Source organism: Berkeleyomyces rouxiae (genome assembly GCF_048999995.1).
Source record: "Berkeleyomyces rouxiae strain 22BRR77 chromosome Unknown BrBRR77_ptg000003l, whole genome shotgun sequence".
In the NCBI taxonomy this organism is placed as follows: domain Eukaryota; kingdom Fungi; phylum Ascomycota; class Sordariomycetes; order Microascales; family Ceratocystidaceae; genus Berkeleyomyces; species Berkeleyomyces rouxiae.
The window spans coordinates 321,965-335,201 of NW_027396493.1; the positions used below are offsets into that span (position 1 = coordinate 321,965).

Sequence of the window (13,237 nt, forward strand, 5' to 3'; positions counted from 1 at the left end):
GCAGTTATGCAAGGGTCACAAGCTTGAGGAACAGGAGAGACGGAGGAACATGCAGCCGCATGGATTTGTGCATATATGAAAAAAGGCATTTCCTGTGCATCTAACTAGAGGTAGGAAAATAAAAGCTTGGACGCTGTCTCGTGAAGAAAACGTGGTGATGTGGATGATGGAGTGAGGGTCAAGTCAAGAGGAGAAGCCACGGACGGAGTTTCTTTTTTTGGCTGTATTATTTTCCTTGGAGTGGTTTTTTTCTTCCGATGGGCTTGGCGTGAATTATGGAACAAAACAGGTCCAATCCAACCTGGCTCTTCTCTCACTCTCCTCAGTCTCTCTAGTCTTGCCGACTCTCCTGTCGTGAAACCCTCTACACATAGATAGGCAAACCCTTCCCTATGTTTTCCCCTCCCCTCCTCTCCGCAAACATCAGCAGAGCCACCACCGGCCACAAACGAGGTGAGACAGTTTCACAGAGACCGCAGCCTTCTTCCCTTTATCCTTTTGCGGGCCTGGGTGATCCTGTGATGTTATGCTCCCGAGCAATAGAATTGTAATATAGAACGGAGGTGTTATAGGACAGGCCAGACGTCATAATGCGCATGTACATTTCACCTACAGACAGACACCCAGGTAAATTCCAGTATAGGCCAAAAGCCCAGCCCGGCCCAGTCCAGCCCTGGACACAGGCCTGTTTATACATGGTGGTGGTGGCATGCCAGAAAGTTCATGATCAAGTTAGCGGATCAAATGAGATGCCATGACTGCCAAGAAGTCACACGCAGACCTTTTCTTGTCCTCTCCCAGCTGCCCTGACTGTTCGGGATTGCAGGCTCCAGCTCGGGCGGAGTGTGGGCTTGGGCGCAGTGTCGGCCAGCAGATCCGATGTCCGTACAGTGCTAACAGAGGATATGCACTGTGCCGCTAGCACTATGCCCGTCGGCAATGATTATATTGTGACTTGTTTTTCTTATTTGGCTTTGACGAGGACTGCAGGTTCTTGAACATCTAAATCTCACAAGCGCAGGCCTACACGGAAAAGCGGTAGAAGTGGCTGTACGTGTGTGTTTTGGTATCCGGGTCACTTCTTGCCGCTCGCCCCAAAACATCAACAACATGAAACGCCAGAGCTTGGACCTCGCACCCTAAACTACTTGCAATCCCACAGCCGGCCCCCCTGACAGCCATGCGAGAACAGGTGCCGAGCCCTGGTGGCGGTCTTGATTGTCATCGACCATGAGAAGGAGGACGGGCAAGCCGTGAGTGGTCGAGCGTAGGTAGACAGACAGACAGGCAGGGGACTTGGGGACTGGATATGACACATGTGGTTTGTACTGGTGGTTCTATTGGAACTCAATGAACTGCTTGCCTGCCAAGTTGCTGTCACGTGGATTTACAGATGCAACGACGACAATCTATCTGGACGTACCCAAAGGGCCCAACAGCATGGGCAATAGAGACGTCATAGCGGCCAATGAGCAGATGAGCCTGGGCCCCTATGGCTTGCTGTCTCCCCGTACTCGTCCTCTCCCCTCACTCACTGTCCTCCTCCTCGTATTCGTCCTCCCCTTCAGCATCCTCGTCATACCCCACAAACGGCACAAAGCGAAAGTCTAAGAAATTCATGTCTGCGCCCTCCACCTCAACCATGAACTGCAAGCTCAGGACGCCCTGCTCGTCACCGCGAAACGACACCTTGTTGGCTATGCGCATGGCATCAGCCGCCACGCGGACCAAGTCAAAACGGTAAGTCTGTGTCCACTCGGCGCGAACAACGGCGCTCTCGAGCAGTTCACGACCGCGGCTAAAGGCATAGCTGGACGCGCCAAGCTCACCACCTCGACCCGCCAGCACTAGCCACGGCGGCGCGGGCAGCGCTGAGATGGCCAGCTTCGACGGCGCCATGGTGGCCAGTTCGGCGAGCGCATCGAGCAGGTGGCGCGGCGGCATGATGATCTTGAAGGCGAGCGCGGCGCGGTCAAATGGGATTTCCTCGGGCATCTCGGGTGAGTACGTTGTCAGGCTGGCCGTAGTGCGCACGCCGGCCTCCTCAATGGTCACGCTGAAGCAGGCGCCGTGCTCGGCATACTCGAGGCTGCACGTGCCTGCGATGCCAAGCATCTGGTTGCTGAAGGCCTCGGGCCGGTAGTTGCGCGTGGTGCTGCGGTACGCATCCTGTTCGACCTTGGCCGCGCGATTGGCCATGTCGACGGAGCCGAGGATCTGCAGGGTCTCGAGGAACGCCGCAAGGTTGATCTGGAAACTGGGCACGGCGGGCGGCCCGGTCGGGTCGTCGAGGTCTGGGTCGAGGTTGAGCTGGAAGGAAGAAAACAGTGAGCGGTCCAGCATGGCGACGCCTAGAAAGCACAGAGACGGGTTAGTCAGAGATCGCAGAGAGTGTCCAGACAGCTGCCCCGGACGCTGGGCGGGGCACGGCCAGCTGGGGATGTACCCTGCATAACACGCGCATTGTCGGCCGAGATGCGCAGGCCCGACTCCGTGATTTGTACATGGACCTTGTTCGTAAAGTTGATGCACTTGAGCAGCTGGAAAATCGGTTTGGTCGAGCTGGTCACGGCCTTGAAGAGCGATGGACCGGGCTGGGTCCCGAGAGACGGCGGAGTCATTTTTGAGTAGGCAAATGAGTACAATTTAAAGCTGTGCTGAAGCGGAAGCAAAGAGACAAAAGGACGGAGGTCAGAAAGAGAAACCACATTTGCCTTGGGCCTGGATCCTGAAATAAATAGAAACAAAAAAAGCTGGCTTTTCCCCTAGACGTAAACTCCCACAGCACAGAACATGTACACCACGCCGAAACTGTAGCAACCAGAATAATGAGAAGATGGTGTTGGTTAGTAACGTCGACAAGGCTGAGAAAAATGGGACGAGGCTGAGCAAATGGCACGCGGCCACAGACCCGAGCAAACTGGAGGCGGGAGAACATACGCAAAGGCGGCCGACGATGGAAGCGCAAGAAGCGGGAGACTAGCAAGTGAGCGCTCTACGGAGCCATTAGTAACGGGCGTAGAAAAGGCAGCAGCAGCGGGAAACTCGTACTCAGGGTAAACAGGGCGGCCAGCAACGTGGCGGCGGTCAGCAGCGAAAAGCCAAGCATAAATTGCGTGTCCTTGGCGACGGCCGGCGCAAACGGCGTGCCGCTGGAGGCGGCCCAGAGAGCTTGTACGGAGGCGTCCATTCGGGGCGGAGGTGTTAGGCAGGCGAGGTTGTAGTTTGGGTCGGAAACGGACGCGGGATCAGGTTCGAGAACGGGAATGCGCAAGATTTCGGAGAAACAGACAGGAGGTGGGGGCGAGAGCGAGAGTGTGTCCTGGTCTCAGAGTCGGGCGACGCCCAGTTGTAACGTAATCGTGGCTTTCTGAAGGTTTCAATGGCTGCTTGTGATTGGCTGGAGTCGGAGCTTGCGACGATGTAGCGCCCCACATGGGCTGTGTAACTCCAGAAGTGCTGGGAGCTGGCGAGCAGCTGGCAGACAGCTGGCAGTCCATCTAATTGTATCTGTATCATCATGTCTCAAGAAGCTTCATCAACAGCACCGAGAAACTCTATTGCCACTATCTAAAATAATAGTGATAACTAATAATATTGTCCAACATGTTCTATCTCTCGCGAAGAGGCCATTACTAGCAATCTAATTCCCCCACTAACAGTACACTCCCCCTGTACGCTGTCTAAGCCGCTCTCGCTCCCGCTCCACATCCGCATGGCTCTTTGACCTCCGTGGGTGCCCACTCTCTTTTCTCACATTTAAACCTGGCGTGCGCAGAGAACTCGCCTGTGCCGTCTCATATCTCCCTCCGCTCTTATCTCTCCTGTTTCGAGTGACATGGCGGAATCCGTTACCCTTGACCGTTGAGTCGTCGTCGTCATCGTCAGTGTAACTTTCGCTGTCGTCTGAGGTGTCGCTTTCGCCTGACAGGTGAAACTGGAGACCCTCTGGGTCACGTGTACGCCTGCGGGCTGATGAGGCGTGTGCTGGAGACGGGTTGGCGGGGTCGTTGCGGGCCCGATTGCGGGATCGATATTCGCAGTCTCGCTCTCGCTCTCGTTCTCGTTCTCGTTCACGCACGCGGTCTCTCTCGCGCTCGTCCTGCCACTCCCGATGCTTCTCTTGCTCACGCTCCTTCTCTCGCTCACGTTCACGTTTATTCCACTCCCGCTCTCGCTCCCATTCCCGTTCCCGACCCCGCGTGCGCACGCGCTCAGATTCCCTCTCACGCACCCCCGCCTTCTCAGCCCCCGTTGATGTAATCACATTCCAAAACGATCCGAGCATATGAACACCACTGCGGCGCTTGGTCTCGACGGGCGGGTGTGAGCGCGGGCTTGCGTTGGGGCTACTAGTATAAATAAACACCTCCTCGCTGTTATCGTCATCCGTCGGTTCCACTGCCCGGCCAAAGTAGTGCGCCCGCGGCGACGGTGGCGAAACAATGTACGGCGGGGATCGCGAAGCTGCTGTGTCCATTGACACGCGAATGCGCGGTGTGGCGCCCATCGGCGCAGACCGCGGTGATATGTGGTCGTATTCTGCTCGGGGCCCATGGCTGCGTCGGCGCGGCGATGGCGTTGAGGGGCTACCAGCGTGGTGCTTGTCCATCTCCAACGGGAAGGAGCCGCCGGACTCGTGCGACGACGGCGAAAATGCCGGCCGGTGGATGGGGGTTGCTGGCGCTGCCGAGGCGTGCCGCAGAATGTGTGGAGGCGCCCACGCATGCGTAGGCGGGTATGAGTAGTCTGGCGCGGGTGGCGCTTGGCCGTATGCAGCGGCTCCGGCCGCCTCGTCGCGCGCGTAGCTGAACATGGGCACCGCGCCGGTACTGGCGTGGTACTGCGGCGGCACACGGTAGAACTTGGACGAGACCTCGGGGCCAGCGTAGTGTGTGAAGCCCTCGCGTCCATGCCGCGGGTATACGCGGTCGAAACTGCCCATGCGCTTCTGCATGTGTCTGCGCTGCGTTTCATCCATGGCGAAGCCAGCGGCAGTTCGCTCCGACGGGAACGAGGCCGAGGTCGAGCGCATGTGAGGGCGGGGCTGGTCTGCAGCGAGTTTAGCGTCGGCGGCTTCAGCTGTTGGTTCCTTGTAAGCCTTGGTTCCCTTTGATGGCTTGGATGTTGAGTCAGTCGTCTTGCCGCTGGGTGTAGTCGTCGGATGTAGTCTGGTTGTGTCGGCGGGCTTCGGCTCGGGGGCAGATTTGGTCTTGGACTCGGACTCGCGGCGGTGTTCTTGCGGGCGCTTTTCGCGGGCTTCACGGCGCTCGCGTTTTTCGCGCTTTTGCTGGTGCTCAAGGCGCTTCTTGAGCTTGTCGCCACAGCGGTTATGCCAGGTTGTCACTTCAGGGTCGGGAGTCTTGCAAAACACAACCGACGGCAGATTGGGCGGGAATCGCTGGCCCGTGGTGGGGTGCTTGAGGTGGAAGTTTTGTACGGCATACTGCAGGTAGGAGATGTTGTCTTCGGGACTGAGCAGGATCTGCAACGACAACCACCGGACGAAGCCCTCGCGGGTGAGCGCCGGGACGGAAGGGGCTTCGTACGGGTCTGCGGTGGGCTCTAGACTGTGGAAGGCACCAATAGTCCGCAGGATTTCGGATAGGACAACAGTGTTGGTGTCCAGCCAGAAGCCTAAGAGCAGTGTTATTAGTTAATTTGGCCTGAGTCTAGGCATGGGAAGGGAAATGCTTACTATCCCAGCTATCTCCGGTTGACACGAGGCGGTAGAAATCAGCCATTTTCTGCGGCGTGAGTCTTGACACGCGGACATCGCCGATGGCAGAAGACTGCCGCAAGGGGCACTTGTTAGTGGCTGCAGGGTATGAACGGCAGCATGAATAGGTGACTTACAATGTAGTCGGCCAGAGCGCTGGCAAGATCGCAGAACTGACGTGCCGCGATGGGATGTTCGCCGGGCAGCTTACTGAACATGTTTCGGTATATGATGGGAGAATCCGCCGTTGCACCGGACGCAGGGGTGGGCTGGCCGGCGCCGGCGGACGGACCCGAAGCTGCGACCGCGGGAGAGGGGCCCGTATCCATGTCGATGTATTTTTGCGTCATAAACCAGCGACGCGTGTTGACCAGTTAACGGTGGAGTTATCGAGGCCGTTCCTGGCTGGGCTTGTTGTTTTCTCTTGGGCAAAGACGATCACGGAGGCACAAGACCAAGGAAGCAGAAATCTGAGAAACAAGGGAAACGAAACTAGCAGAGGAAGTGGTGGTGCTCGGCTTTCTGGCACAATCTATGGCGAGCCTGAAACTATCGGCGCAGAGGAGAAGAAACGAGAAGGGGCCAGATAGAGCAAGAAAGAGAGCAAGAGACGAGCCTAAGACCAAGAGAAAAAAAAAGCTACAGCCCAAGTGTGACAAAGCGCCCGGTAATGAGCGCTGAGCATGAACCAACGCGGGAGGCCGTAACACAGAAGAACAGCTGTTGGTCAGACAGAAGCGTCGAGAGAGTACGAGAGAGGCAGCATGAAACAACTGGGCGGGCGACAAGGGAAAAAGAAAAAGGCAAAAGCCCTGCTCCCGAAAAGGACAGAAAAAGAGAGGCAAAACTACGCAGAGTGTTACAGGTGCGACGTCACCGTGCTGGCCTGCGTTTTCGTGGATGGCAGGACTTTTTTTCTCCGTAGCATTGCCACACCACACTGGGGCTTGCCATGGCTTGGGACTGCGCGCAGGCGGTGGGCATGAGTGGGCGCGGGCGAGCGTGAGGGTGGGAGTGGGTGAGCTTAGCTTCCAGCGCAGCTATATGTCTGCTATAGTATGTGGGAGGTGGGCTGGATGGGCCGTGCCTCGTCAGGACAGACAAGACAGAGACTCTGGGCAAAGGAGGAGGCAGCATGAAGAAGGCGAGAGGGAGAGCAGAGAACGCGAAGAAAAAAAAAGCTTAAGGAAAAAAAAAAAAAAAAAAAAAAAAAGACAATAACAGCGACTCGTCGCCAACCGAGGTTCGCCTGTATGACATCACCGGGCATTGCTGCCTTAGGGTATGTCTGCTAATAACCCTGACCTGCGTTCCTGCCCTACCAACCGGAAACAATGTCATGGTTCTCGGCCACCACCTGCCCCAACCGGCTGTTCACTGGTTAAACACGCGCTTAGTCAGGGGCTCTCCCAAGCGGTGGGATTCTTCGTGTAATTCAAGTTTAAGATTGCGCCTCGGAGCGATAGCGCCAAGCACCCCAAGAATCACAGAGCGATAGGGCAATAGAGTCCAAGCAGTGTGCGACTAGTTTGTCGAGACTGAGACACGGCGAACGAGTTTGAGCCGGACTTGAGATTGAGATTGCCAGGAAAGGAGGCCGTGGGCTGCAAGTAGCGGTACCTGTTGGCTGGTGGAGCCGCCGCGCAGGAAGCATGTACAGGTACTTGTGCACATACATTGTGCATACTGTAACTAACTATACATATATGCATGCACATGTCACGCTGTCACGCTGCCCTCTGCGGCCAGAGTTGGGGGCCATTTCTCTGCCACCAGCAGACGCCCGTCAGTTTCTTCATTGGATCGGCCTAGTTCATGATAGCAGCACCAGCAACACTTGTAGCACCCGCCGGACGCACCCATCTTGTATCTGGCCGGCGCGGACGGCTCACCCAGCGCTCGCGGATCCGAGCAAGGATTGCCTGCTGCACCCTGTGATCTTCTGTGGTGTCTCTCTTGGCGAGTTGGTTGGCTGGAGCTCTGGCGGTCGGGCGCCTGTAGCTACAGGAACAAGCTCAAAGACTCGAAGCTCGAAGCTTGGAGTTGCTGTTCTTGAGTTCGCAACAGGCGCTGCTGATATACCAGCAGCGGTATAGACCATTTCTCTACAGCAACTCAGCAGCAATTTGCTGTGTCTTTGTTGGAGCGGCACCGACGGGCCCAGTCGCAGTCATGTGGCCTTTAAATAGACGCAGAGTGTGTCAAACATGCGGGCTCGTGGTGTGGTTGGCCGGGAGGGCAGTGGAGCTATTTCGGGAGGGCCTGGGGGAGATCAAGCCGCAAGCCAGCACGCAGCTTACCAAGACAAGACGGCTTCTTCTCATTCAGCATTCTGTCTCTGGCTGTCTCTTCTGCAGACATGGGTCACCACACTAGCCCAGGGATTTTTATCGACCTGGACCTGGTGTAGACCGCACTAGGCTAGAGCCCTAGGCCTTAGGGCCGTCGGTGTTCAGGGTCCCCTTGCTAAGACCACGCCCCCTCGCCCTCGCCAAAGCGTCTCGGCCGGCCTTTGCAAAGTGCAATCTCGACGTGGCCAAGTGCCAAATGCTCGTCTGGACTCGGGTGATGCGTAGTGTGTATTTGTGTCTTGTCCCGGAAGTAAGTGGTGTCTAGCACAAGTCTGTTGCTTCTTGTCGGCAGCTTTTGACTGGCCCTCAATACCAGGCCCAGGTACCAGTACAAGCAAGCACAACAATGAGGGCACACGCCCCTACTCCAGTCTGCATTTTGTGCTGGCATTGGGGGGCCCTGTTCTTGGCTGGGCTTCTTGATCAATGTCATTCTGCAAAGACGAGACAAAAGCTGCAACACACCAGGAAGAGGAGGAGAGAAGGGGGGAGAATATGGAGGGTTTTGACGGCCACCAGACTAGTAGATGCTCTGGAAGCTCCGTCTGGCTGTCTGTGTCTGCGTGCTGCTTCTCTTGGAGCTCCAAGTCTGCGTCTGCGTCTGCGTCTTGTCCCGTCAGCCTTTGTACTTGTTGCGTGGGCGCCGGACATGGGCCCAGACTCTCTGATATCGAGAGAATACAATACATGGACAACTATACCAGTGGATGCATGCTTGTGCAGATAAAGGAGAAAAGACGATCTGGCAGTTGGCTTGTGTGTGCAAGTGTTTCTTTTTCCTGATCGTTTTTTTCATCTCAACTCTCGCTTGTTTTTTTTAATTCTTTTATTTTTCTTTTTTCTCCTTCTTTAATCCTCCACCACCCTCCCTCGTTTCCTCTTCGCTTGTTCGTCTCGCTTCTCTTTTTTCATGTCATTGCTTTTGCTTTTTTGTACTTCTCTCTGTCACTTGCTCTGCCACTCCAAGCTCCGAGGGCCGCCTCGCCCCTTTCTCAGTGTCTGTCTCTCCCGCCCCATTGGCCGGCCTTTTCAACAAAAGACATAGACACGCCTACATCCACATGCTCTTGTCTTGACGCGTAGACTCTTGCAAATCGCAAGACACTGACTCCCTCCCGGCCCGCCGCTGCCCACATCGACTGATCCTGTAGTCACAGTCAGGCTAGCTTCTGTTTTTCGCCTCCGCCTCTGTTCCCGCATACCGTCACCACAACGCCTGATACTCGCCCACAATTCCCCGGTTCTTTGAAGAACCGCACCCTTACCTCCCCTCCTTCACCCGGCACCAGCCTAGTCTTCTTGCTCTGCTGGAAGGCCTGGTGCTGGGACGACTCGTCCACCGCCCGGAAGCTCCTCGTCCCACCCCCGTCGCGGCCTCAGCCAGCTGCCCCCCGCCATGGCCAAATTCCGCGAGTCGGCCTTCATGCCGACGGTCAAGTGCTCGCAATGCGGAAGCCAAGTCGAGATTTCCATGATGGGCGAGCACAAATGTGGCACTCCTGCCGTTCCGCAACGTGAGTCTTATGAGACGGTTACACCGCCAGCTCTCAGATCCCGGCTATGGCCACCGCGAACGCCACTCAAATCACAACCGCCGCTTTTGCCTCCGTTACTAACTCTGCTTCTCTTTCTGGGCTCTAGTCTCGCCCTCCATCTCAGAAGAAAGCTTTGAACAGGTGGAAGACTCAAAATCACCTGGCACTAGCCGAGGACCCCCTCCGAATCTCGATACACGGGCAGCCAGTAAGTCTTTGTTTGTTTTCTTTTGACTCTCCCTGCCTCCCTATATCCGCTCTTTTCTTCTTTTGTTTCCATTGTTTTCCCTCGCCTTGCTCTCCTCGAATCAGCCCTAACGTAGTCCGTCTCCACCCCTGCAGACCAGCCCTTCCTCTCCCGCGGCCAACTCACCCCCAACAGCAACTCTGGCGCCCGCTCCCTCTCGCCACACACCCCAGATGGCCGCAACCACACCAACTCTGAATTCCACGAGCCCGGAATTGCACCCGAAGACCCTGTACCATCTCCACGCCGGCCTGGCGGCTACGGCGGCTTTGGGGGCTCTGAAACCGAGCCGCCGTACCAGCAGCCGCTACCCTCGCCCTCGAAGCCCACCGGTCTGCTCCAGCGCATGAATACTATTGTGCCGGGGCCCTTTGAAATCCGCGGTCGCCAAGACAGCGCCACGCTCGGCGAAGCCCACGACCGCCCGGCGACATCTGCCTCCAACATTTCCTTCAACAACAACAATGCCGCCCCCGCCACCACGAAGCCCTCGGCCCCGCAGCAGCCCCGCAAGAACGGCTATGGTGGCTTTGGCCCACCGCAGCTCTCTCCGTCGCCATCACGCCCAAACTTTGCACCTGAAGACGAGTTTGCCCCGCGCCCGTTAGGCGATGGCGGGCGCGCAGGAACGTTTCCGCGCGCCGCAGAGCCTGCTGCTACGTCCCCGGCTGCCAACTCGCCGGTCAATGGTCACATGCGTGCGCCATCTATGCCCGGGCAGACTGGCCGTTTGCTGCCAGATACATCGCGGCCGCCACCTCCACGGACCAGCCCAGTGCGGCCACGCACTTCGGGCCGTGATGCGCCGGGAATCGATCTCGCCCAGGAATTTGGCGCGAGTAACCCGTACCATTCAACCAACGAGAGCTTGTCGTCGGGTGTGTTGTCGACTTACAGCGGATCTCCGAGTAAATCGTCGTCACAATCGTCGACTGCCCCCCAGAAGGCACCGGATACGGCTGATATCAACGGCCTTATGAGTGACGTACAGCAGTCATTGAATGACATGACCATGGCCTACTCTACGTCTCCTAGACAATATCAAACAGCCCCGCAGCCGCAGCAGCCACAGCAACAACAACAACAGCCGACTCAGCAAAAGGGACTGATGCTGTCTTCGCAAATACCCTCTCGTCCCCCATATTCACCCCAAAGCTCATCTAGCTCTGGCCTGCAACAGCCCCAGCGTCCATCCCGTAGTCCGTCACGCGATGACTATCTTGAGCAGCCTCAAGGGCCTGCTCGGCGACCTTCGCGAGAGGACTTGAGAGTACAGGGCCAGTCACCGAGGCCATCGCGGCCGTACCCCCCGCGTCAAGGCTCCCTCGACGCTTTTGCCACGCCGCAGAATCGCTCCCGCCAGCCTTCACGCGACGACTACTCCAACACCCAACAGCAGCAACAGCCACAAGGGCCTTCTCAGCCCGGCGCTCCGATCCACATGCGCAACGAATCCGCGACACCGTCGCCGCCGCGCGCCTCGCCAGGGAGCACCGCCTCTCCGCGGTCCACTGCCTCGTCATCCCGGGGTAACTGCAAGGCGTGTACGCTGCCCATCACCGGCAAGTCGATTTCGTCTGCTGACGGTCGGCTGACGGGGCGCTACCACAAGGCCTGTTTCACGTGCACCACGTGCACAATGCCCTTCACATCTGGCGAGTTTTACGTCTACTCCGACCGTCCGTACTGCGAGCGCCACTACCACAAGCTGAATGGCTCTTTATGTGGCCGCTGCGGCCGTGGTATCGAAGGCCAGTATCTCGAAGACGAGCGCACTACCAAGTACCACGTCAACTGCTTCCGCTGCGCCGACTGCTCGCGGCCCCTGACCGACGGGTACTTTGAAGTTGACGGCCGTACATACTGTGAGCGTGACGCCCTCCACCGCACCTCCCAACGCGACGATGCTTCAGGCCATGCCGACCGCGGCATGGGTCCCAGTGCCCCATACGGCGCGCAGAAGGACTATCGTTCGGGGCCACGTGGCCCCGCGCCTGGTCCAGGCCGTGGACAGGGCTACCGCGGTGGCCCACCGCCACCCAACGGGATGAAGGGTCCCGGTGCGCGCGGGCCAGGCATGGGTGCAGGTGGTCCGCCGCCACACATGCGCATGCCACCCAATGGCCCAAACGGGCCGCAGCCGCCGATGGGGGGCCGCGGGGCGCCGGGGGGCCCGCCGCAGTTCGTGGGACTGCCGCGGGGTCAGAAAATGCCGCCAGGCCAGTCCGCCATGGCGCCGCCCCGGCCGCGGATGAACAAGCGCATGACGCGCATGGGCATGATGTAAGCGGAGCACCGTTGAGCAGGGCTGTCCGCGTTGACGGCCGCACAGGCTCGCCGGTTCCCCATCGCGGTGCGACGAGACAGATGCCGATGGAGAATAGGCTGCCTACGCAGATACAGATGTCGAAGCACGTGCCGAGCCGGAGCCCAATGATGGCAACAGAGCTGCCCCAGACGCCCGTCAAGCAGATTCGTCGGCCATATTCGCCGGCGGCCTCTATCGTATCACAACAGGGCCTCGTCCGTCCTGCCCCCAGTGGATCGCACCAGCTGCAGCCTGACCCGCAGCTGCGATCTCGTTCGCAGTCGCCATCTCCACTGCACCAGAGCAGCGATCTTGGGGGCTCTCCACCGTCTCAGGATACGTCCGGGTCTCAGTTTGGGTCTCAGTCTTCGTCTCAACACATGTCTCAGGATCAGTCTGCGCGCGTGTCTCCGTCTCCGTCACCCGCCACCATCTCCTCGTTGCCTTCTACTCTATCCGTCCCGCCATCCTCCGGACCTAGCTCTAGCCTCCGCCACCGACGCATGCGGTCCCGTCTCAAGCCGCCGTCCATTCTTTCCAACCTCTCGCTTTTTTCCACTTCGCCCAAGCAAGTCAAAGCGCACCCGCTCTCGCCCCTCGTCCTCCTCACCTCCCACATGCTTACATCGCCGTTGATCTCGCCCAGCACCCACTCGCCGACCAGTGCGTTAGTAGAGTCAGCGGCCCGCTCGCGCTCGCCGTCACCACTGCCGAGCCCCAGTCTGCGCTCCGCCCCGCTGGGGCTGGCCGCCGCCAACGCTCGGCCTTCGTCTCCGACACCACGGCCGCTGTCCTCGCGGTAGGCCCTGTCTGCCCGCGTTATCCTGTTCTCTTCTCGTTATTTCTTTTCTTCATTAGCTCATTACCCTTCGCATTTTGTTGGATACCAGTGCTTGATCTGTTTACTCTTTTTTCTTCGTGCTTCATATCCCACCTGTTGTAATTTCACCCTCTCTTTGTATTTATCTGTTCTCATGACCACTCCAATAGCCCCTGTTATACATTTTATATACCCAGAACTTGACTTGAATATTTGAATTTAGTGTGTGTGAGTCTCTGGAATTGGTACTTTGTATA

General features: G+C 57.8%; 5 protein-coding genes across 5 annotated transcripts; 2 read left to right on the top strand and 3 right to left on the bottom strand.

Annotated features, from left to right (window-relative positions):
• Positions 1–1,527: 1,527 nt before the first annotated feature.
• On the bottom strand, positions 1,528–2,621 carry BROUX77_003249 (uncharacterized protein; the record flags this gene model as incomplete). Its single annotated transcript, XM_073747880.1, has 2 exons — positions 1,528–2,351; positions 2,447–2,621. 2 exons carry the CDS (start codon positions 2,619–2,621, stop codon positions 1,528–1,530), a joined length of 999 nt encoding a protein of 332 aa, XP_073605674.1.
• A 144-nt stretch (positions 2,622–2,765) lies between these two features.
• Positions 2,766–3,190, bottom strand: BROUX77_003250 (uncharacterized protein; the record flags this gene model as incomplete). Its single annotated transcript, XM_073747881.1, has 3 exons — positions 2,766–2,811; positions 2,941–2,995; positions 3,052–3,190. 3 exons carry the CDS (start codon positions 3,188–3,190, stop codon positions 2,766–2,768), a joined length of 240 nt encoding a protein of 79 aa, XP_073605675.1.
• A 465-nt stretch (positions 3,191–3,655) lies between these two features.
• Positions 3,656–6,048, bottom strand: BROUX77_003251 (uncharacterized protein; the record flags this gene model as incomplete). The annotated part of the gene is made up of 3 exons (XM_073747882.1): positions 3,656–5,637; positions 5,699–5,792; positions 5,857–6,048. 3 exons carry the CDS (start codon positions 6,046–6,048, stop codon positions 3,656–3,658), a joined length of 2,268 nt encoding a protein of 755 aa, XP_073605676.1.
• A 3,418-nt stretch (positions 6,049–9,466) lies between these two features.
• On the top strand, positions 9,467–12,139 carry BROUX77_003252 (uncharacterized protein; the record flags this gene model as incomplete). Its single annotated transcript, XM_073747883.1, has 3 exons — positions 9,467–9,584; positions 9,712–9,813; positions 9,948–12,139. 3 exons carry the CDS (start codon positions 9,467–9,469, stop codon positions 12,137–12,139), a joined length of 2,412 nt encoding a protein of 803 aa, XP_073605677.1.
• Positions 12,140–12,255: 116 nt separating this feature from the next.
• On the top strand, positions 12,256–12,963 carry BROUX77_003253 (uncharacterized protein; the record flags this gene model as incomplete). The annotated part of the gene is made up of 1 exon (XM_073747884.1): positions 12,256–12,963. One exon carries the CDS (start codon positions 12,256–12,258, stop codon positions 12,961–12,963), a length of 708 nt encoding a protein of 235 aa, XP_073605678.1.
• Between the last annotated feature and the right edge of the window lie 274 nt (positions 12,964–13,237).